This window comes from Macaca fascicularis, chromosome 6, assembly GCF_037993035.2.
Source record: "Macaca fascicularis isolate 582-1 chromosome 6, T2T-MFA8v1.1".
Classification (NCBI taxonomy): domain Eukaryota; kingdom Metazoa; phylum Chordata; class Mammalia; order Primates; family Cercopithecidae; genus Macaca; species Macaca fascicularis.
The window spans coordinates 34,629,387-34,655,132 of NC_088380.1; the positions used below are offsets into that span (position 1 = coordinate 34,629,387).

Sequence of the window (25,746 nt, forward strand, 5' to 3'; positions counted from 1 at the left end):
GTCTGCTCCACACATACAGCAGTCCTTCTTCATCTGAGGTTTGGCTTTCTGTGGTTTCAGTTACCCACAGTCAACCGTGGTCTGAAAATATTGAATGAAAAATTCCAGAAATAAACAATTCATAAATTTAAACTGCATGCTGTTCTGAGTAGCATGATGCATGATGAAACCTTGCAGCGTTCTGCTCTATCCTGCCCTGGACATGAATCACGTCCATCCTATCCACACTGTGGGGCTACCAATCCATTAGTCACTTAGTAGCCAACTAGGTTATCAGGTTGACTGCTGCAATATTGCAGTGCTTGTGTTCAAGTAACCCTTATTTCACTTCCTAAGGGCCGCAAAGGTTGTAGGTGAAGGTGATGCTAGCAATGTGGATATGCCAAAGAGAAGCCTAAAGTGCTTCCCTTAGGTGAAAAGGTGAAAGCTCTCAGCTTAGGGGAAGAATAAAACTTGTAAGCTGAGGTTGCTAAAATTGATGGTTAAGAATGAATCTTATATTCATGAGATTATGAAGAAGGGGAGAAGGAAAAATAAATTCATGCTAGTTTTGCTGTCACAACTCAAACTGAAAAGTTATAGCTATAGTACATGGTAAGTGCTTAATACAGATGGAAAATGCATTAATTTTGTGGGTAGAAGACATAAATAGAAACATCTTCCAATTGACAGCAATCAGGTTTAGTACTATCTGCAGTTTCAGGCATCCACTGGGGATCTTGCAATGCATCCCCTAAAGATAAGAGAGGACTACCGTATATGTTTTAAAATAACAGGATACATCAAGGAAGGGAGTTAACTTCCAGAGTGGCAGAATGAGAGCCTTCAAAAACCTGTGTTAAAGCAATGAGAACACTAACAACAACTGTGAGAATTAACTTTTTCATAATTCTGGAAATTAAAAGCTTGTAGCAATCCAAGGAGCATTTATTCAAGAAAAACAGCTGAATCTCAGTAAGACCAGTGAGCTTTGTGGTGTTAGAACTTGTGCCAATTTCATCCCTCTCCCTGTGGTAGCCTTGAAAAGCAACTTCCCCTCAACTCTGGTCAGTTCTGAAAACCAGCAGGAGAAGAGACCCGAGAGGAGGAAAATAAGTTTGGAGCTTCCCCCAAAAACACCATCCCCAGAGAACTGTCATTATTTAGCCTGTCGGGCAGGTCCCTGAAAGGCTCCATTCTCAGGGCTTGTCATTCTGTGATCTAACTCAGAGCTCACTTTGCTCTAGCCCTAAAATGCTGATTAAAAAAAAAAAAAAAGGCATTATTTTATCACAGCTGTCTTAGGTGGTATTACTTATTGCAGCTAATGAGATGCTGACCAAAAAACTTAAAAGGAAAAAACTGGGGAATGGTATATCCATAGGGGGCTTTGAAAAGCTCCAACATATTCCTGAGAATTTTTTTTACACCTCCTGAGAAGGCCACACACATGCCCACGTGCAAGACACTGTGAATGCCCGGGAGAGATCTGAAAAGGCCCTCCTCTCTCACCTCTGGCTGACCTTGAGGCTCTTCACAAGCAAGAAGTTAAGGCACGTAGCGCTTCAGAAAAAGATGGGAGATTTATTGGTTCAAGGCATTTAAGGGCCACAGTGGCTCGTGCCTGAAATCCCAGTACTTTGGGAGGCTGAGGCAGGAGGATCGCTTGAGATCAGGAGTTCAAGATCAGCCTGAGCAAAATAGCAAGATTCTGTTTCTACAAAAAATAAAAAATTAGCCAGGTGTGGTCATGTGTGCCTGTAGTCCCAGCTACTTGGGAGACTGAAGCAGGAGGATCGCTTGCACCCTGGAGTTCAAGGCTGCAGTTGGCTATGATCACACCACTGCATTCCAGCCTGGGCAACAAAGCGAGATCCTGTCCCCCAGATTAAAACAAACAAGCAAACAAAAAAAAGGCATTTAAGGACATTTCTGTCCAATCATTAGCTGAAGCTAACACAGTTGACTTCGGTGGCTGCACACGCCAAAGAATATAGATTTAATTTAAGAAAATCATTAAACAAACAGCAACAATAACAAGTCCAGGACTGAGGTCCTGAGGAGTCCTGGGAGGTTGTCACATTGAATTATTTAAAATGTGCAGTACTGTTTTAAAATTTTACATATTTATTTTCATTAAAACTTATTTAAGTCACTTTGGACCCAGCATGTCCTTAGGTTTTACCCATTCATCCAACTTCTCTGCTGTGAGACAGCCAAGTTCAACGGCAGTCTCCTTTATGGTCGATCCATTTTGGGGTGTTGTCTTAGCAATCTCTGCTGCTTTGTCATACTCTATATGAGGGTTGAGAGCTGTCACCAACATTAGCGACTTCTTCATTAGCTTCTTGATCCTTTCTGTATTGGTCTGGATTCCCTCTATGCAGTTTTCTGTGAAGGAAACTGAAGCATCCCCCAGCAGCCTGAGTGTAACACTAAGTTTTTAATCATCATTGGCTTGCAAACATCCAACTCAATATGGCCACTGCTACCTCCAACAGTTACAGCCACACCGTACCCCATGACTTGGGCTGCAACGATGGTCATCGCTTCACACTGAGTAGGGTTTGCCTCGCCTGGCACGATACTGCTTCCTGTTGCATTTTCAGCAAGGTCAGTTCTCCCAGACCTGGCCAAGGACCAGAACTGGTCTGCTGTCTTCGTCAGACTGCAGTTGGTAGTGTTCATGGCTCCACAGAGCTCCGCCAGAGCATCATGAGCAGCCAGAGCTTCCAATTTATTTGGAGCAGTGACGAAAGGCAAGCTTTTTAATTTCTGGACAGAGAGGTACCCTTTTTGATCTAGATAAACCATTCTGTTCTTCTATAGTTTTTCCAACTATATTTGAATAGGTGAAGTTAGTATGTTTAATCATAAAATGCTTTCAGTTGCTTGCAAACACAATTATTCCATCAGATGAGAACACATCAAAAATTTGAAAAATTAAAAAAATCATTCCAGCTATATACAAATAACTTTTAGTATATGCATCTGAAAAGCTACCAAACATAACAATGAAACCTGAAACTTGTAGTAGAAAGGTAAATGCACTGTGATCAGCTTTCACACCACTTCAGAGTATATTCTGAAACTTCTTAGATTCTACATTATTTATAGAGCGAATTTTAAATTCAAACATTTCTCAGGAACAAAATGACTCCCATCCAATTACTTAATTAGAGAAGAAGAGATCCCAAATTTTCTTGCTAATTTATGGCAACTTGCCAAGAAGGCAAGAATCTGCAAGACAGGTAATCTACAAAGGCATAGTGATATAGTAACATATTCTAACAGAATCTCTTTTGCCAAAATCTTTCCATGCTCTGGTGACTTCTGACATTGAAGTGCCATAAGGGACATCTACCAAGGAATAACAGCTGGTAGAATATTGAATGGAAAGCAACCAATGTGGGCAGATCATTTCTAGGGAAGAGTAAGATCTGGGCACACACGGGCAAGATTATCCAACACAAGCAGTGAAATGAAAGCACCGAACATCCTACAAAAGGGGTTATTATTTTTAAAACCCTCAGCCATTTTATAGACTAGTAAGACTGCTGGTCAATTTAAAAGCCATGGAAAATGCCCCACATTATACTGATGGCTATAATTAGATTAATTTGAAAGTGGCTATATAATAAAAGACATCATAGATTCCAAAAGTCTTTAAAATAGAACCAAAGAACATCTACAGCAAAAGGGGAGCTGAGGGAGACACATGAAGTTTACTTACCTTTGATCAGCAGCTCGTAGAACTGGGGTTCTATTGCTCCAACAGCCATGAATTCCCCATCTGCTGTCCTGTAAGTCGTATAGAAAGGTGCTCCACCATCCAATATGTTCTGTCCTCGAGGTGCTTCCCACAGACTTGATTTCTGAGTTTTCCACAGAAAAGAACTTAAATATGCTGTTCCTTCCACCTTTGAGAAAACAGAATACAAAACAAATCCAGATAACTCAAGTGTCAAAGCATGAACAATTTCTCCTATTCAAGTTAAAAAAAATATTTGCATAAAAATTCTTATCTTAGAGCATACGAAGATTCTACTTAATTATACAACTTCTCTGGTATTTCCAGAAAGTGAGTTAGAGCAGTTTGTATTAGAATAGCAATTGGCTGCACTATTCAGTTCTGAAAATACTGTAAGACTTAGAAGGAATGACTTTTGTTCTCCATTTCTAATAAGATTGGCAAAATGCTGGTAATTTTTAGCTAGGTGAGGGTACATGGAAGATCACTGTACTATTCTCTCTACTTTTTACAATGTTAAAAACTGCCAAGATAAAAAGTTAAAAATTAAAAGAGCTTTTTAAAATGCATCTCCTGATCTCCATACCTATAAACACACACAGATATAAGAACCATAGCACATTTTAAAGGTAAATCTCATAACAGTAAAATTTGGCTTGTTCTAGCTCCATTCCAATCCCAAGAAAACTGTATTTGAGTATTTAATATATGTTATATTTCATAATCACTAGAAAGTTATAAAATAAACTAACAATACGGATGGCAGGTATGTGCATTTTCTGAGTCCAGGTAAACCGGTTTGGGAATGCCACCTTCCCACTGAGTCCTGAAGCAATTACACGGTAAAGTACAATTACCACAAGGCTCAAACTCAAAGGCTGGAGGCACTGGTCTATTTGAAGAGGACCATGTTCTGATCTTTATGTCTTTTATAAGCCTAATGTCTCCAGCATCCAAGGGAGAAGGCCCTCAAAACATCCTTGTCTCCAAAGTTACCAACAGAGGAGACCTCGTTCCAGCTGCTAGCAATTTCTCAGTTACTGGCTGTGAAACAACCACAAAATGTATCTTTGGATATATCCAATTTTCCCTTTTAACTTGAAACTTCATACACAACTGAATTTATGGCTATGACACTTATTATCACCAAATAGCTGAGTTCATGTAAGTGGCCTACAGCAGTGCCTTTCTTTGAGGCTGGATTACAGAGATTAATTAGAGTTCCACATTTATACACATACACACACACATATATACACATATGCATATATATGTGCATTATTTTAAATATATTTTATGTTTGTTATTTAAGCACATATTTAAATGTATCCTATACCAAATTCTGACTCATCAGAGCCTCAACTCATTAACATTTGTTGCTAGACTTTAAAATACAGCTTTTCGGCCGGGCGCGGTGGCTCAAGCCTGTAATCCCAGCACTTTGGGAGGCCGAGACGGGAGGATCACGAGGTCATGAGATCAAGACCATCCTGGCTAACACGGTGAAACCCCGTCTCTACTAAAAAGTACAAAAAACTAGCCGGGCGAGGTGGCGAGCGCCTGTAGTCCCAGCTACTCGGGAGGCTGAGCCAGGAGAATGGCGTAAACCCGGCAGGCGGAGCTTGCAGTGAGCAGAGATCCGGCCACCGCACTCCAGCCTGGGTGACAGAGCGAGACTCCGTCTCAAAAAAATAAATAAATAAATAAATAAAAAATAAAATACAGCTTTTCCTTCCAATTTTGCATAAATATTACCTTGTATTTGAAACACTATTAAGGAAAACTTTTGCTCTGCATGGTTCTCCTCCCCTCTTAATTTGTGCTTACTCATACATAACCAACAAGTTAGCACCTTCAACAAGCAAGTGCCTGCTTTCCGCTCAAGCTTTGTTTCTCTCAGAGCCTAATGCCAAATCAATAGGGCAATAACAGATGAACTGGAAGTGAGCTAGCTTGTCATACAGTGCAAGAGAGAGTTTCAGCAGAGAGTTCTGAATACTGTTTATTTGACTTTCATGTTCAGGCCAAAGAATGTGAGAAGTTTTTAGACACTGTAGTGAGTTGACCTGGAAAGAAAACGTTTTTGTTTTGCTTCATCATAAATGAAATGCAATCTGAAATTTTAAGCAAGTTTTTAAAAATGTACGTTTTTTTTTTTTTTCTTTTTTTAAATGGAGTATCACTCTTTTGCCCAGGTTGGAGTGCAGTGGCACAATCTCAGCTCACTGCAACCTCCGCCTCCAGGGTTCAAGCGATTCTCCTGCCTCAGACTCCCGGTCAAAACGAAATATAGTAATAAACTGAATACTGAAAGTGATGAGACAATCACCCATAAACTCTAACTTCCAGTGCTCGTGTTCAGAACAGCTTCACTGGTCTGACAAAATAATATATAAATATTGAGTACGTAAACATAAAATGTTTTATGCTAATAAAATACCCCTTTAATCTCTTTTATATGTTGAATGTCCTAATGAGATTGCTGAAAAATAGACGTGTTAACAGTTACAGGTCCAGTTGGGCCTACTCAGGACACAAACAAGCTCTGGTGCAATCCTTAGCATCAGCGTCGGGTACAGGCCAAGAAATACAGCAGGAACTCTCCTCGTCTCATCCTAAGGCCTGGCAGTGGCTACCCTGGCACACGGCTTCTCTTGCCCCATTACTCATACACCATGCAGGCCACAGTCGAGAGCCCCCTGACACAGGGAAACTGCAGCCTCAATTTGCCACCAACCTTTGATACTGTTAAAAGAAAAACTTTAGATAAATTAATTGAAGAGTTTGAGCAAAGAATGACTCACGAATTGGGCAGTCTGTGGAACCAGACTAGGTTCAGAGTGACTAGTGTAGTCCTGTGGCCAGAGAGGACTTATGGACAGAAAATGGAAAGCAATGTAGAGAAAACAGAAGTGAGGTACAGAAACAGCCAGCCAGACTGGTTACAACTGGGCCTTTGCCTTGTTTGAACACGGTTTGAACAGCTGGCCGCCTGTGATGGGTTGAAGTACGGCAGCTGTGATTGGCTGAGACTTGCTGCTTATTACAAAAGTAGGTTACAGTCTGTTTACACATCCAGTTAGGTCACAGCTCACTATGTAAGAGAAACCTTTAGGTAGAACTTAAAATATGTGAGGGGGCAGCTTTATGCTACAGTTAATTTAACAACAATGTGCTCATCATGTGGGCCCAGATTGACTGTAAATACAGCAAAACACACTCCATATTCCAGAGTTATCTTAACCACAGTTTCCAAGGAAGCAGCACTACAATAAGGCAGACTCCAGCTCTTCACAGGCAGGCCCAGGTCTGGAATTGTGCTGCTAAACAATGTGAAAACTTCCGGCCTATTAGAAGGTATCTGCCTCTCCCAATCAGCTTCTACAATTGCCTGTGCCACAACGGTTCCTAGTGATGAAGTAATGACTATGATTTACTGATTCTTTTAGCCTTAAGTAATTAGCAAATACTTGCTATCCCCTAATGGAAATATGAGCCCAGAAGAAAGATGACAACATTTTCACATACCCTAAAACCTTACTAACTTCTTTATATTATTTATTTATTTTGAGGCAGGGTCTTGCTCTGTTACCCAGGCTGGAGTGCAGTGATGTGATCTCGGCTCACTGCAACCTCTGCCTCCTGGGTTCAAGCAATTCTCATGCCTCAGCCTTCCAGGTAGTGGGACTACAGATGCGTACCACCAAGCCCAGCTAATTTTTTGTATTTTAATAGAGATGGGGTTTCACCATGTTGGCCAGGCTGGTCTCAAACTCCTGACCTCAGGTGATCCGCCCACCTCGGCCTCCCAAAGTGCTGCGATTACAGGTGTGAGCCACCATGCCCAGCCAACCTTACCATCTTCTAATCATTGTATAATTCTGATTAGCTACATTCTGCTGAAAGCAGCAATCACCTTTTATTTATATTTGATGATACTCAATTGCATCTCTTCAGTAAATTATTCAAATTATTACTAGAGAAGTATCTAGCCTGAAATTCTCCTTAACACTCCCAAGGTTCCATTTCTGCTCTTAGTTCATTCCTTTTGGACTCCAGGGACCATGCCCATGGGGCAGCAGGGGAAGTTGTTGAAAGCAGTGGCTTTAGGGTCCAACCGCCTCAGGCAGTGCTTTGGACCCTTTCCCGTCATCTGCTTTAGAGGAAGGCAGTTAACCTCTCCGAGCCTTCAAGTCTTCAATGCCAATGACAGTAGCACGTCTCCCTCAGGAAGTTGTGTGGATCACAGAAGCCCTGTGGAAGGTACCAGTCTTGAGTTTGGCGGGTACTGGTATAAAGCCGGTGCTGCTATCTCATGCAGCGACTAGGCCATGACTACGCCAAGAGCTGGCCCACAAAAGATCAACCACGCTCCCCTGCCGCTGGTATACACTTCAGAGAGGGCACACAGGAAAGTGTGAGATGTGCCCTGATGACAGTGTCCCAGAGGTACATATTCAGTACAGGGCGGGTCATGATTCACCATGAAGAGAAGGAAGTGCAGGCTGAAGCTTTGGAGATGAGGGGTTTCTGGTAGAAAATGGATTTTGTGAAGATCATCAAGGACCCAATTCAGTTGACACTCTCAGTCTCTAAACTCTTGAGGTATCCACCAACATTTGACCCTCTGACCATTCCTTTCTTTGGTTTCCATGACAACACTCCATTCTGCTTCTCTCCTTAGCTGTCCTCAGCCCTTGCTTCTCTTCTCTGCCTACGCATTCCTTAAATGCCAGTGTTCTGTCCCCTTTCCTAGTGGATCGCATAGTCTCATATGGCTCCCAAATGACTCTGAAATCTGTTTCCAGTCCCTAACCTCAAGTATCCCACCTGGATATCTCAAAGGCACTTCAAAATTGAAATGACCAAAACTGAGTTCATTTTCTTCTAGTGAAAATAATCACAATGACAAACTTTAACAGAGGGCCCACTGTACGCCAAGCACTGTTCCCACACTGAACAATGGATGAACTCATTGAATTCTCATAGCATCTAACAATGCTGTGAGGAGGATGTCATTATTATCTCATTTTACAAAGGAAACTACAGCGCAGAGAGGTTAAATAACTTGCCCAAGATCACAGAGCTAGTAAATGGCAGAGCTCGGATGGAGGTAGTCAGCTGCCACTCTATGCTCTGACCACTGTGTCCAGCAGTCCTCCTTCAGGACACTAGCAGGTCATCCAAGCCAGAAACCTGGGAGCCAGCCTTAACTTCTCCCTCTTCGCTCCCTGTCAGTCCACTACCAATTCCCAGCAATTTTACATCTCAAATGTCCCTTCAATGCAAACCAACTCTACTATTAACTGCTTTAGTACTTGCCCTGATCTCTTCAGCAATAACCCAGTAATTGGTCTCTCTACCTCCAGTCTTGTCTCCTCAAATCTATTCTCCGTCCTACCTCCAAATTTCTGTGAAAATGCAAACATGCAGTGGTGGTGCTGGAGTGGGCTCTCTTACCCACTAGCTGTGAAATCTTGAGCAAATGGCTATGCTTCCGTTCCCTCCTCTTTAAAACAACAATGCATTACAAATGCAGTTTTGAGAAGAAGAAGAAATCACACAGGGAATGTGCTCAGCAGAACATGAGGCAAGCACTCAGTGGATGACAGTGAACAAACAGAAGCGCTATGATATCAGAGCATCCCCTGCAAAACACAGCAGGAACATTTAGACGGGGAGGTCCATTTCACCTCAGCATCCCTAAGAATTTTCTCTACCTGCTGAGGGAGACTTCTTGAACTTTGTTTGAATGATGACTGCTTGAAAATGATATACTAAGCACAAGAGATACTTGGGGAAAATTGCTGAAATATTTAGGTTGGCAAATACTTGGCAAAACCTGCAAGTACTTTTGCACCAACCTAAAACAACATAGGAATCAGATGAGTCGCAGAAAGTTTACAGAACTGACTCCAAGAATAGATGATCAAAATATGACATTCTAACAGATACATAAAGGACACAAGGCTATTTTAAAAAGAAAAGGATATCTTGGTAACTTGGATTGAAACTTCAAATGTCATTTATCTCTTGTCTTCTTAAAAAAAAAAAGATTTTAAGCATCCATATCTTAAACTTAGGGACAAGTGGCAGGCATCTACCCCAATTAATACTTACCATATTTGCATCAATGACCTGACCCTTGCCAGAGCGTGTGCGTTCAAAGAGAGCCATCATGATGCCCAACACGCACATAAGACCACCACCAGCAAAATCAGCCAGGAGATTCAGCGGGGCATACGGATTCTCATCATTTCTGCCAATTTTTGAGAGAACACCTACATCATTAAAAACAAATTGAATGTCTCTTTTAAATTTAATCTCTTCTTAAAATAAATATGTGAGCATCTTAGAGGAATAAGCAATCTCTCCAGTAGATAATCTAAGTGAAAGCTAGTATACATCACTTTTCCAAGAGCTTAGTCAGTAAACTTATAAACAGGCTTTCCCTCAAGACGGGATCCTTGCTTTGTTGTTTTCCTTTCTAAAACCTCTTCCAACCAAAATTTTCAAATATTGCTAAGTTTTCACTCACTCACTTTTGGAAAAGAAAATGCTTATTTATTTTGTGGTTTTAAACCAGTAAATGCACTTTCATTCTTATTAGAAAGAAATGCAAGAAAATACTTGTACACAAGAAAAGGAATTTAATTTTTAAATAGATGTGAAAAGCCAATTCTATTACCCATTTCTTTCCTCAACTTTTAAATGTGTACTCACAGAAAGTCTGAAACGTCCTATAGTCAACAACACACAGTTCTTAGAATTCTGGAATCAGGCCTATCTCACATGTTGTCATAGGCAAACACACTAATAAAGTGATACTAGGACCTGAAAACCATGGGCTTCTTCTAGCACTTATAGAAGTCTGAAACAATGACTCAGGCAATGATTCTCAAAATGGTGGGTAGAGATTTTGGGGTGGGGCGAAGTAGCTGTCAGAATCGCACTATGTCAACACTTTCAAACTACAGAGCAACCATCCCTAGTACCCAGTAAGCCTCTTAATTCCTAGCCGGGGCTTGTCTGAGAACTGACTCAACAAATGTAGTAAATAAATGATGGTAGCGGGCATGTATTATCCTTCAAATGTGTTAAGGGGTGGAGTGAGGGAAGGTTGAGAATGATCGTTTCAAGACCCAAACCAATCCATTTTAAACACCCATGCTCTCCTGATTCTGATAAATATTTAAATCTTCACCTTTAAAAATTATTGTTAATCAACATACCTGTAGATCTTGATGGAATAAAAGTATAGACTAAATTTTTTTTCAACATACCTGACAAAGCCAAATAGTTGATATCATGGCCAGCTAACCGGGAGAAGCTTCCTGACTGGCCAAATCCAGTCAGCCTGGCATAAATAAGCTTTGGATTATCCCGCTGCAGAATCTCTGGGCCGAGTTGGAGTTTCTCCATCACACCTTAAGAGAAAAGTAACAATCTTCTTAAGAGAGTATGAATTGAGGATGGAGATAATCCCTTCTCTGAGACAAACAAAATAGCACTATTGCAAGTAATATTAATAACATTTGCTGTGGGCTAATGGCATGTTTACAGCAGTTAAGGCCCCAAAGACTGAAGCCACCATTTCTGGAATGTGTGGCTTCTTTCCAGGATGTAATTTCTCCCGGTACATCCCTGTTTCCCTCTAGGTTTATCCAAGCCTATTTATTCAATCCCCAGAGCAGGGTCTCATGCCTTTAGTAAATCCCTTTTCTCTCTTTCTATACCACATCAGTGTTTACCACATCCCACCTCAGCTGCACTTGCTTGTACATCCATACACTTATCTTCCCTATCAGCTCATGAGCTCCTCCTGCAGAATTCACACCTGATCTGTTTCCACAGGCGCTAAAGTTCCTAGCATTAGTACCTTCACGAAAAAGTTTAGCACCCATCTGTAGAAAGAGAGGTTAGTGACAATAAGACCTGAGAGTTTTTAAGCTATCAAGTATAATATTTATAGCACAAACCCCAGGTAACCTGCACCTGAAGTTTCCTGGAATTAAAAGTAATCAAAATTACATAATAAACTCACTGTCTTTACCTTCCTAAGGCTAAAATAAATCACAGAAAACCTCTGGTCATCTACCTAGATAAACACCAGTCACAATCCCTCACCCAGAGGCTATATCCATAGTCCCAGCCAACCTTCCTCCTAATAACAAGACCTTGGACAAGCCTCCTTCATCTTGAATGGAGTATTCTTAAATTATTACATAATCTTAATTATTAAATCATTATTGTTACAAGCCTCAAATATGGCTATGAGGGTTAAATGAGTTAACGCATTTAAATAAGCCTGGTGTCCCGTATGTCAAGGCAGTTGCAGCAGGGATGGAGAGAAATAGTCCGAGTGGGCTAAAGAGCAAAATGACTGTATCGATAATCATTGAAATTGGATGTGGTGAAAGGAAAACTGGAGTCCATGATGAAGTACAAGTTTCGGATTCAGGCATTCACTGAAATAAATAATACAGAAGGTGGAGATGCTGTTTTAGAAGGAAGAAGGAAAGGCTCAGTTTGGGATTTGTAGAAGCTGCCTGGCGGACAGCCTTGACGGCGATGCCCAGGACCTGTGTATGCCAGTGTCTGCGGTTCTGAAAGGGAAAGTCTACAAAAAGGTGAAAATGATGGGAAGGGGTAACGGGGCTCCAGGTAGCAGATGCTGCGACTTAGAACGCCAGCGTTTCAGGCAGGGAGCGTAAGCCTGGGTCCGTGGAAGGCTTGAGGGTACAGCACTCCAAAACTGTAGCCGAAAAACCGCCTATATGCAGTTTTCCAGGAGGGGAATCCTATGGCTTTCATTAGATTCTTCCAGGGTTCAAGACCCTCAATTAATTAAGAAAGGCAAATACAGAGCGTTTCTTAGCAAAAAAAAAAAAAAAAAAAAAGAGGAACTTGGGAAGGAGTCAGAGAGGCCAAAGGAGAAACCCAGCAACAGCAGTATCTCAGAACTCAAGTTTTGGACAATCAAGTTGGGGATGAATGATCACTAACAATACCCTAGGAGGCAAAAACATCTAGAAGGCTGGGGCCGACAAGGGTTCTTGCGGCAACAGGGCAAAGGTGTGGCGGGTGCAGCCTGGATCGAATGGCCAGGCCCCCTCCCCTCCGCGGGAACTTCCACAGAGCAGCCCGCGGGGCCCGGGCTCACCGCTGCGGAAGGGCTCCAGCAGCACGTCCGACCGCGCGCACAGACGCCGCAGCACAGCGGCTCCCCGCGGCTGCTTCAGGTCCAGCGCCAGCGAGCGCTTGCCCCGGCCCAAGCGGCTCACGTCGTAATGGGAGCCCGGCCGCTCCACGCGCACCACCCGCGCCCCGAAGTCCGCCAGGACCATAGCACAGAACGGGCCCGGGGCCAGGCCGGCCAGTTCCAAGACCAAGATGCCCTGCAGTGCCATGGCGCTCCTCAGTACGCCCTGAATGAGACCGAGCAGCCCCTTGCTCCCGCCCAGCAGCCTACAGGAAGCCCTCCCCAGGCGGGGCGCCCCGCCCCCAGCCCCGGCGCCGCGCCCCCAGCCCCGGCGCCGCGCCCCCAGCCCCGGCGCCGCGCCCCCAGCCCCGGCGCCGCGCCCCAAATGCGCCACCCCTGCCCCTCTTTTGTGCGCCTGTGCGAGCCCGCGGAGTCTGCGCACTGGCGCGCTTCCCCCCCCCCCCCCCCCCCCCCCGGTCTCCCGGTACTGCCAGTGGCAAATACGCTAGGTTACTTTTCTTTTTCTGCAACCTAAATTGCTGAGTCCTAAATTGCAGGGACTGACCTTTGGAGTTCCTGCCTGTTACCGTCCTCTCTGGACGCTTTTATTGCCACCATGGCGATCCCCAGCCGTTGTACCATTTGAGCCCCAAGTCCTGCCGTGCTCTAGGGAAATATATAACGTAAACACATAAGAACAAGGCAAAAGCGTTTTCTTCCCTAGGCTGCAGATTGTCTTTCTCACCGCCCCTGCTTAGCTAGCTAGCTAGCTGGCAATTTAATCCAGAAACGGCTTGCGATCCCTCGTAGATGCACTCATTTTGAGTTACAAACTCTGGATTACGTGTCTTTTTAAAAAAGTTTAGACTACACTAGGAAAATTATTTTAGTATCAGAAGAACATCAGGGGTGTGGTGCTCATCAGAGCTAAATGAGAACGCTTTAAAAATGTTAGTTTGTCTTCTGCCATTTCTACAGAAAGCTGCAATTGCAGGTTTTCAACCTAATACGTGATATTTAAGAAAAAAAAAAAAAAAAAAAAGCAATTGCACATAGCCCCACTGCTTTCACAAATCATTTTCTCTCTACTAGATACAGCCTGTCAGGTGGCCTAACGTAATTTTTGACATCTCTAGGAATTTGAATAGAATCAGAAATAGGTGCCAGAGACATGCCTGCACTAATCTTGAGTATGGGTTTATGTATTTCTCAAGCAAGTGATTAAATCAAAAGCAAAACTTGGCATGATTGTAATCAAGATCTTTTAGGCAAGAAAGTCATGATGAGTTTCAGAATTATTTTAGGACTCTGTGGCTATCTCTTCATAGAAATAGAAAAAAAAAATCCTGAAATTTGTATAAAACCACAAAAGATCCTAATAGCCAAAGCAACACTGAACAAAAAGAACAGAGCAGGAAGCAACACACTACCAGAATTCAAATTATGCTACCAAGGTGTAGTAACCAAAACAGCATACTATTGGCATAAAACAGATGCAAAGACCAATGGAACAGAATAAAGAACTCCAACGTGTATTTACAGCCAGCTGATTATCAGTAAAAACACCAAGAACATACATTAAGGAAAGGACATTCTATTCAATAAGTAGTGCTGGAAAAACTGGAAATCCATATGCAGAAGAATGAAACTAGACCCCTATCCCGCACCACATACAAAAATCAACTCAGAATGGATTAAAGGACTTAGATGTACAACCCAAAACTATAAAACTACTATAAGAAAACAGATAAAACACTTCAGGACATTGACCTAGGCACAGATTTCATGACTAAGATTTCAAAAGCATAGGCAACAAAAACAAAAAATAGACAATTGGGACTATGTTAAACCAAAAAGTTTCTGCACAACAGAGGAAACAACAGAATAAAGAAGCAACTTATTGAATAGGAGAAAATATTTTGCAAATTATTCGTCAAACAAGTGACTAATATGCAGAATATACAAGAAACTCAACTCAACAGCAAAAAATCAAATAATCTCATTAAAAAGTGGGCAAAGGATCTGAACAGACATTTCTCAAAAGACATACAAATGGCCAACAAGTATATGAAAAAATACTCAACATCACTTATCATCAGGGAAATAAACATCAAAACCACAATGAGATATCATCTTACTTCAGTTAGACTGGCTATTATCAAAAAGACAAAAAATAACAAATGCTGGCAAAGATGCAGAGAAGAGGAGCTTACATACACTGTTGGTGGGAATGTAAATTAGTTTAGCTATTATGGAAAACACTGTGGAGGTTTGTGAGAAAACTAAAAATAGAACTATTATATGATCCAGCAATCCCACTACTGGATATATGTCCAAAAGTATCAGGGGAACCTGCCCTCAGTATTTCAACATAGGTTCTTTTTATTTTCCCTAAGTGTCGGCCAGTCTGAGAAATAAAGGGAAAGAGTACAAAGAGAGGAATTTTACAACTGGGCCACTGGAGGTGACATCACATATCGGTAGGTCCATGATGTCCACCTGAGCCGCAAAACCAGCAAGTTTTTATTAAGGATTTCAAAAGGGGTGGGGGGTGTAAGAACAGGGAGTAGGTCACAAAGATCATATGCTTCAAAGGGCAAAAAAGAAGAACAAAGATCACATGTTTCTGAGGCCAATAAAGATCACAAGGCAAAGGGCAAAGCAAAGATCACAAGGCAAAAGGCAAAATCAAAAACTCCTGATAAGGGTCTATGTTCGGCTGTGCATGTCTTGATAAACATCTTAACAGAAAACAGGAGTCAAGAGCAGAGAACCGGTCTGATAAAAATTTACCAGGCTGGAATTTCCTAATCCTAGTAAGCCTGAGGGTACTGCAGGAGACCAGGGCCTATCAGTCCTTATCTCAACTGCATAACACGAACACTCCCAGAACGGCCATTTATAGACCTCCCCCGAGGAATGCATTCCTTTCCCAGCGTCTTAATTATTAATATTCCTTGCTAGGAAAAGAATTCAGCGATATCTTCCCTACTTGCATGTCCGTTTATAGGCTGTCTGCAAGAAGAAAAATATGGCTCTCTTCTGCTTGACCCCACGGGCAGTCAGACCTTATGGTTGTCTTCCCTTGTTCCCTGAAAATCGCTGTTATTCTGTTCTTTTTCAAGGTGCACTGATTTCATATTGTTCAAACACACGTTTTACAATCAATTTGTACAATAGTGGTCCTCAGGTGCCATACATTCTCAGCTTACGAAGATAACAGGATTAAGAGGTTAAAGTAAAGACAGCATAAGAAATTATGAGTATTATTTGGGAACTGATAAATGTCCATGAAATCTTCACAGTTTACATTCAGAGATTGCAGTAAAGACAGACATAAGAAATTATAAAAGTATTAATTTTGGGAACAAATAAATGTCCACGAAATCTTCACAATTTATGTTCCTCTGCTGCGGCTCCAGCCAGTCCCTCCATTCAGGGTCCCTGACTTCCCGCAACACAAAAGAAATGAAATCAGTATGTCAAAGGAACACCTGTACCCACATGTTTATTGCAGCACTATTCACAATAACCAAAATATGGAATCAACTTGAGTGTCCATTACTGGATGAAGGGACAAAGAAAATGTGTACATATACACAATAAAATACTGTTTGGTCATTAAAAAAGGATGAAATCCTGTCATCTGTAGCAACATGGATGGAACTCGAGGTCATTATGTCAAGTGAAATAAACTAGACACAGAAAGAAAAGTATCACATGTTCTCACTCAGATGTGGGAGCTAAAAATTTGGTCTCATAAAGAGTAGAATGATAGGGGGCAGAAATGAAGAGAGATTGGGTATGAACATGTAGTTAGATAGAAGGAATAAATAATAGCTAAATAATAGTATTTGATAGCACAGTTGGGTGACTATAGTTAACAACAGTATATCGTGTATTTCAAAATAGTGGCCAGATGCAGTGACTCACACCTGTGATCCCAGCACTTTATGGGGTTGATGCAGCAGGATCACTTGAGGCCAGAAGTTCAAAACCATCCTGGGCAACATAGTGAGACCCCATCTCTACAAAAAACTTGAAAAATTGGTGAAACCCAGTCTCTACTGAAAATACAAAAATTGGCCAAGCATGGTGGCATGCATCTGTAATCCCAGCTACCAGGGAGGCTGAGACAGGAGAATCACTTGAACCAGAAAGGCGGAGGTTGCAGTGAGCTGAGATCGCACCACTGCACTCCAGCCTGGGAGACAGAGCAAGACTCTGTCTTGGAAAAAAAAAAAAAAATTTGAAAAATTATCTGGATGTGGTGTACACCTATAAATCTACATACCCATGAGGTTGAGGTCTGAGGATCACTTGGGCCCATGAGTTTGAGGCTTTAGTGAGCTATAATCACACCACTGCATTCTAGCTTGGGAGACAGAGTGAGATCCTATTCCAAAACAAAAAACAAAACAAAACCAAAAACAAAAACAAACAAAAAGCTAGAAGAGAAGATTTGAAATGTTTCCAACACAAAACAATCATAAATGTTCTGGGTGATGAATATCCTAAAAACCCTGATTTGATCATTACACATTGTATGCATGTATCAAAATATCACATGTACTCCATAAATATGTACAAATATTATATATTAATAATAAATCAATAAAAATTTATATGTTGAAGCCCTAACTGTCAGTACCTCAGAATGTGACTGTATTTGGAGATAGGGCCAAAATGAAATCATATGGGCAAGCCCTTATCCAATATGACTAATATTCAATCCTGGTATCCGTAGAAGAGGAGATTAGGACCGAAAAAACACAGATCTAGGGGAACCATGTGAGGACACAGTGAGATCAAGTGAGGACACTTGCTGTCTTCAAGCCAAGGAGAGAGGCTTCAGAAGAAACTAAACCTGCCAACATCTTGATCTTGCACTTTTATCCTCCAGAACTGTGATAAATTAAACTATTGTTTAAGCCAACCAGTCAGCGGTATTTTGTCATGGCAGCCTTAGCAAACAAATACACCCTCTGCCCCACAATTACAGATGAAGTCTCTAACCAGGGTCTCAGGTCACCCAATAGACTTCATTTTATAACTCAGATAATTGCTTTAGCTATGGAATCATGCTTCCTAGATTATGGGTTTATTTACCATAAATAATCCTTTGGCCAGGGATATCTTGTAAGTGCATTCAGTCTTTCAATTCTCTTCTCCTAGACAATATCATGCATCTATTTACACAAAATCCAGTTAATATGGAGATTCACTTGCCTTTTTCTTTCTCCTACAGGGCATCCCTGTAGTAAGGGGGTAAATGCATCATAATGCAAGCTGCTTTTAACTCCTTCCATAGCTAAAGTCTTTAACTTCCACCTGTAGCTAGATTTCTTTGCCTTCCCACCATAGCATTCAAGAGATAAACACGGCCAGGTGCGGTGGCTCATGCCTGTAATCTCAGTAATGTGGATGGCCGAGGTGAGTGGATCACTTAAGATCAGGAGTTTGAGACCAGCCTGGCCAACACGGTGGAACCCCATCTCTACTAAAAATACAAAAATTAGCTGGGCATGGCGGCCCCTGTAATCTACTCCAGAGGCTGAGGCAGGAGAATTGCTTGAAACCAGGAGGTGGAGGTTGCACTGAGCTGAGATCATGCCACTGTACTCCAGGCTGGGTGACAGAGTGAGACTCAGTTTTCAAAAAAAAAAAAAAAAGATAGAGACAAACACTCCCATGATTTTGATGTCCTACAGTCCATTATATCTATCTGCAGACATAACTGTACTATTTATATACTATATTTTCTTTTTTGTTTGATAAAGTATATTATATTGCATTTATTTTTCTGAACTACCTTACCACTCAATTTTATGTTAACTGTCTTCCCATTTCTACTATTTCCTCTTAGATCCATCAGGATTCTTGGCATAAATACAAAAAAAAAGTTCACTGGAAGGATACCAAGTAGCTCATATAATTGCTGGGAAAGTTAGAATTCAGGCAATTGGCAGGGCACAGAATAGTCTGGGCTGCTAGAGTCAAGGTTCAAGGTTGCAGCATGAATGTCTGGTTAGGATAGATAGTCTGCACAGAGACTCCACTCACCCCTGCCCTGCTGAACTCCTGCCTGCTGTGCAGGATCGACACCAGCCTAAATCTGACCCAAAAGGGCAGAGGGACTAACTTGAAGGGGCTCCCCCTGACAATTAAGATGGAGCCGTTAAGGTGGAATAATGACTGTGGTGGATTAAAACACATCAAATATTATGAACATTCATGAGTTCACAATAATGGTTTTTAAAGCCTTCATTAATCCCTGTTGGAGGTTTTAGGGCACCAACTTTTTACTGTAAAAGTTGAATATTTGTCTTGCCCTCCATATGAATGGTATTTCAGGATAACCAAATAGCTAATGAAAGACTATCTGTCTTTAAAACTTCCACTATTTTGCAACCCCAAATGAAATAGCAGATTTAAGCTATAATCCTAAGTGGCTGCTGAAAACATTAGGCAAAAAGCTAAAGGGGGAAATGTTTTAGTCTCTTCAGCTACTGTAACAAATCCCCATAGACTGGGTAACTTAAACAGACATTGATTTCTACCAGTTCTGGAGGCTGGAAAGTCCAAAATCTAAGTGCTGGCAGAGTCAGTTCTTGGTGAGGGCACTCTTTGTGGCTTCTCATTATGTTCTCACAGGGTGGAGAGTGGAGGGAGAGAAAGAGAAAGGCAAGCTCTCTCTCATGTCCCATGAGGACACTAATCCCCTCATGAGAACCCCACCCTCCTGACCTATCACCTCCTGTATTAGTCTATTCTCACAGTGCTATGAAGAAATATCTGAGACTGGGTAATTTATAAAGGAAAGAGGTTTGACTCACAGTTCAGCATGGCTGGGGAGGCCTCAAGAAACTATCATGGCCCAAGGTGAAAGGGAATCAAGGCATCTTCTTCACAAGGCAGCAGGAAGGATAAAAGCTAGCAGATCTTGTCAGAACTCTCTCACTATCATGAGAACAGCATGGGGAAAACTGCCCCTGTGACCCAATTACTTCCCACTGGGTCACTCTCACAACACATGCAGATTACAGGAACTACGATTCAAGATGAGATTTGGGTGGGGACACAGCCAAACCACATCACCTCCCAAAGGTCCCATCACCAAATACCATCACACTAGAGATTAGGATTTCAATATGTGAATTTTGGGGGAATACAAAGATTCAGTCCATATCAGGGAACTTTATAATGTATAAATTTGGCTTTGACATCCTGAATCCACTGATCAACTTTACAGGAGGTACTATGTACCTCACTGTATGATGCAATGGACAGAACCACCTATGAAGTTTTTCTGTAAAAATCTGAAGCCTAAATTTAAACAAGCATCTTATTTATCTACTTATAGGAAATATAGAGGATAGAGGATAAACCAAAGGATATAATTGGCAAAATCCACAATGTTTGAAAGTAAATGATAAAAAAGCAAGAAATTATTGCACATTTAAAAAGACTTAGATGCATCAATCGAATGTAATATACAAATATTGTTTGAAATCCTGATTTAACCAAACATACAATAGGAAGATATTTGTAAGACAGTTGGGATATTGTTAAACACTGACTGGATACTTGATAATATTAAGATTTTTTTTTCCTTTTGAGATTATCATTTTTCCTTTTGTGGTTATCATATCTTTTCTTTTTTTTTTTTAAATAGAGTTAGCCAGTCTCAAATTCCAAGACTCAAGCGATCCACCTACCTTAGCCTCCCAAAGTGCTGGGATGACAGGCATGAGTCACCTCGCACTGCCCATGTTTTCTTTTTATGGTTGTTTTTTTAAACTAATCTCTCTGAGATACATGCTGAAGTGTTATAGGCCTTGAAAGCTAATGAAGGAACTTATAATTTCTGACTAACTGGGTTTAAGAATTGCTATGAATCTTTGGTTTTTGTCACTCTCATTCCCTTCTTTTGTGAATAGAAACTTTTATACCTGTTATATGTATTTTCCTGTCCTACTATTTTATTAGATGTGGGGGGGCCAATAACTTTTCTTTTTGGTTTCACAGGTTAGCAGATCAAAAGGAACTGTACTCAAGGAGCTGGACTGAAGAATTACTTCCAAAAAGCCTTGTCCATATCTGGACATGATGCAGAGGATGAAATTCTAGACTTTGAGATGATGCTATGATGATGATATGAGATCTCTGAGGACCTTGCAAGAAAATGACTGTATTTTGCATGTGGGAAGTATTTGGGTCGTTAGGGGCTGGAGGTCAATCTAAGGTTGACTCTAAGATGGCCCAGTTGATCCCCTCCTCCTGGAATTCATGCCCTTGTGAAACTCCCTCCCTTTGACTTTGAGCTGGCCTGGTGACTTGCTTCCAGCCAATAGAATACCACAAGGTGAAGGGATGTCACTTCCATTGATTAAATTCTAAGCTGTTGTGGCTTTTATCTTACTAGCAGACTTTCTGCATTGTATTCTCAGTTTCCAGCTTTGATGAAGTTAGCAGTTCATTGGACAAGCCCGTATCATAATGAGCTGAGAGTGGCTTCCAGACAACAGTTAGCAAAGAACTGAGGCCCTCAGCCCAACACCCTCAACAAATGGAGTTTTGCCAGCAACCTTAGCGAGCATGGAAGCAGAGCCTTCTCTAGTTGAGCTTTCAGATGACCCAGCCCTCGTCTATGACGGTAGCCCTGTGAGAGCTTCTGAAGCAAAGAGTCTGGCTGAACCATGGCTGGACTCTTGACCCACACAAACCATAAAATAATGAATGTGTGCTATTTTAAGCTGTTAGTTTGTGGTCAGTGTGTATCCATAAATAATTAAAATATGCAGTAACTAATTCTCTTAACAATTCTTTGAGGTACATGCTAGTAGACAACCCAAGTTTACAAATGGGAAAACTCAGGCACAGACATTGAGTAACTTGCCCAAAGTAACTCATTTACGCCAAGAGGGGAAAGACTTCTTTCTTATTCCACAATATTGCTGTGAAGCTAAAGAGTCAAGATGAGTGACAGTGGGTGTGTTTTGTGGGGTTGCTGCAGGGGAGATAAGGGTAGAGAGTAGTTTTAAGGCATTCTGCAAAGCATGGTGTTGCTATGTCCATTCCACCAGATTAACACTTACCATCCAAACAGGGGTTGTGCCTCCTTACCTTGCACTGTCCAATAAACATTTGGAGAAGACATGGTGCGGGGGTGGTGGGGAGAGGGTGGGATGTATGGTCAGCATTAGCTAGCTGTGAAAGTTGCAGACACCACGATGAAATCACTTTCATCAGACTCAGACAAAATAGAGCTGGTAAAGCCCAAAAGAGAGGATGCTCATGCTTATATGTCTGGCATAAGAAGAACTGTTTCCAAGAACTTTCTAAAAACCCTTTGGTTTATGACTAGACATTCTCCTGGACTGCAATAATTCAGATAAGATATTCTCAAGAACACTTGCCCACTAACAGCGTCTCCATCAATAAACTGCTAACAACTCTGGCTTTCAGCTTCTAGAACCAATGAACTCTATTTCTAAGCACCTTATGTAAACCTTTTTTGCTAACAAAAGTTCCCCTTGCCCTTCCCTCACCAAAGGTACTCGTGGTTTGCCATTCCATGCATTCAGATTATAATACTTATTTCTATTACCAAGTAAACCCAACATATTTAATTTTTTTTCTAGTGTCTTTTTTTGTAAGGTTGACATAATCAATGCTTGTCTTTGAAAGAAAAAAAGAAAATGTGAGCACCTCAAAGCCTCCCATTTTCAGTAGATTGATTTTCCTAAAACTTTGACCTGGTTACCTCAAAACATTGATCACAGTTTAACAGTGATTCTTTAGCTGCTAATTTAAGTACAGATCACACCTTGGCATTGAAAGCCTATGGCATTTCTTCTGTCTCCCTTTCTAGCTGTACCTGCTTTAATGTATTGCTGATGTACACTGCATCAGCAATTCATTCCAGGCTGACTGCACACTACGCTGTTGCATACAAAGAGCTTGCAGTTTCCTTGCCTCCTTTTTACCAAACTATTTTTCATTGCATAGAACACTTTGTCGCCCATCCTCATGAATCACAACCTTACCTATCTGCAGCATTTCTGGCATTCTCAAATATTGCTAGTAGGAGTGCAGATTTCTTGGAGGACAATTTGACAATATTTATTGGCAATGTTGAACCTTACCTGAGCCCTGTGTTCTTGGAAAGGCACTTTAAAAATCCTCCTTCCCTTTTGTTCTGGGAAATGGCTTGCTGCAAGGAATCATGCTTGCTCTTATGACTTAAAACTTTCTTGTTTACGTAGGACATGACCAGGCACAGACCCTCTAAATTCCCACTTTTTTTTGTCTTATAAATGTTAACTGAAGTGTTTGTTGAACTGTTCAATCTGGGCAAAATGCAAAGTAACTTAACTTGACCAAAGTTTAGTAAAGCTTTTCCCCTTTGCCCAGGCACCTAAACTTTGGCCCACTTTGGGCAATGGAACATGGAACCATGTTAAAGTCAACAGCCCCTCCTCCAGGGAACTGGCTGAACTCAGGAAAAAGTGTTCCCTGGTCAATGTCCCATCATATCCGTCACTCATCCCATCTCCTGCACCCAGTTCTTATTTACTTCTCTCCATAAAGGAAAGCCTATTTGTGTCTGATCTCTGAGCTACAGATCTCATAGATCTCAAAGCCTTCTCCCTATTGTCGTAGTCACCTTCCCCTTATGGCAATAATCCTATTGAATAAAGTCCCTCCTTACATAAGTTTAAGCTGTTTTTTTTTTAAATTTGACATTACTAACAGCTTTTAAAAATATCTAGGCTTTTTGATCAAATAATCCCACTTCTAGAAAATTAATCAAAGGAAATAATGATAAAGCACACATAGTTTACTTTTTTAAAAAAGTGAATGCTCATGACATATTATTTGTAATAGAAAAAAAAACTAGAAAAGCAAAAATATTTTCCCAAACAGGAAAGTTAAATAAATTATGTAGCCATTAAAAATATGTTTTCAAATTGTCCCTGGTGGCATTTGAGAGTGTTCTTAATGTGTTAGTCCAAACCATTAGAGCAAGATACAAAAATTTATAAAAAGCTAATTTCAAATGGTTTGTCTTATTACTATGTTGAAAAATAAAGGCCATAAATACATGTAGGAAAAGACTGAAATAAACACTTTAAAATATTAATATTATTTAATATTTGATGGGGTGATTGATTTTATACTAAATATTTTGGGGAATTTTACAAATTTTCTATAGTGAGTATTTTTTTGTAGTCAAAATATTATATATATATTTAAATATAACACTTCAAACATACCAAAGCAAGAAATTGTCTCTGGCCATCAAATATTATCTTTTCTACAAGCTTTTCTTATCAAAATATTATATATATGTGTGTGTGTGTATATATATATATATATATATAAATATATAAATATATAAATATAACACTTCAAACATACCAAAGCAAGAAATTGTCTCTGGCCGTCAAATATTATCTTTTCTATAAGCTTTTCTTATGCTCTCAGCTAGTTACTGTTTCTCTCTCTCCTGTGGATTCCTAGTCCTTTGCCTTCTATGGATGTAAAAGCATTCTAGTTTATGTTATGTTATCCATGTACTTATTGCCTTTAGCCTATTGTCCTCTACTAGGTTGAAAAATTAGAGAAGGTAAGAATTGTATTTTAAATGCCATAGGAGTGCCTGGAATAGCACAGTATCTTTCATAAAGTAAATGTTTATTAATTCCAGCCACATCGTTTAGAGTTTACATTTGCATATTCCATCCTCTGAATTATTTTTTTACATTTTGACTTCAGCTTTTATTCATGATACATTCAATAAAATTCCTTCAGTATAATCTCTTTGTTGTCCAAGGGTCAAATATAATGTTTTCTACCCTGGAAAATTATCAAAGCTGATCATTATGTGAAACAGTTCTACACCGTATTACATCCCTGAAGCAAGCAGAAACTCATGTGCTTTGTTTGCAGAGTTGCTTTAAGATTTAGAATTTGCCACCAGGCGCGGTGGCTCACACCTGTAATCCCAGCACTTTGGAAAACCGAGGCAGGCAGATCACCGGGGTCAGGAGTTGCAGACCAGCCTGGTCAACATGGTGAAACCCTGTCTCTATTAAAAATATAAAAAATTAGCTAGTCCTGGTGGCGGGTGCCTGTAGTCCCAGCTACTCAGGAGGCTGAGGTAGGAGAGTCACTTGAACCCAGGAGATGGAGGCTGCGGTGAGCTGAAATCATGCCACTGCACTCCAGTCTGGGCAGCAGAGTGAAACTCTGTCTCAAAAAAAAAAAAAAAAAAAAAAAAAAAAAATTTAGAATTTGCAGACACCTACCTACTGTTTCCTTTTTAGCATCTCAGTTTTGGGACACTTGTGAAATTAATCTTCCAAGTATAATTCTGGTCATAGGTAAATTGTGAAGGCATTGGAAATTGTCTGCACTTTTTCCCATCTCTGTTGTAAATCAATTTCCCACACACCTGGGACTTATTGCCTACAACCAAACCTTGTGTGTCACTAAGGTGAAAACTTAGAATTTAAGCATGAACATTACAAAGACTTCAGGTATGTGATAAAAAACCTCTTTCCTCAGAGAAATTCAGATTTTATTAGTGAGCCCTCTAAACATCAATGTCTTAAAGCGTTGAAATTATAACAATGGAATAACTGAAAAGTGAAGTTTTCTGGAGTCGTGTGACCCTGCTGTGTGCCCAAGTCATTTATTCATATGGCTGTTCACATCACCTGCATGAAAATTTTTTCACTTTGTGTTAACCATAGTGATTTACAATTGTATGACTATTAAACTTTATTAAAAACAAGTTTAGAAAGTG

At 40.7% G+C, this 25,746-nt stretch overlaps 1 protein-coding gene across 6 annotated transcripts in view; it reads right to left on the reverse strand.

Annotated features, from left to right (window-relative positions):
- Positions 1-23,196, reverse strand: part of AMACR (alpha-methylacyl-CoA racemase) — a 33,334-nt gene extending 10,138 nt beyond the window's left edge. The window contains exons 1-4 of one of the 6 annotated variants that reach the window (XM_005556674.5): positions 12,894-13,321; positions 11,014-11,157; positions 9,851-10,011; positions 3,713-3,899 (exon numbers count right to left, since the gene is read on the reverse strand). In XM_005556674.5, coding sequence (XP_005556731.2) covers positions 3,713-3,899; positions 9,851-10,011; positions 11,014-11,157; positions 12,894-13,140 — 739 coding nt within the window. In that variant the 5' untranslated portion in view covers positions 13,141-13,321. Of the gene's footprint in view, positions 1-3,712; positions 3,900-9,850; positions 10,012-11,013; positions 11,158-12,893; positions 13,322-13,497; positions 13,591-23,080 lie in introns of those variants that run through there. The other 5 variants (XM_073995110.1, XM_073995111.1, XM_073995113.1 and 2 more) reach the window with 5 other exon arrangements.
- Positions 23,197-25,746: the final 2,550 nt, after the last annotated feature.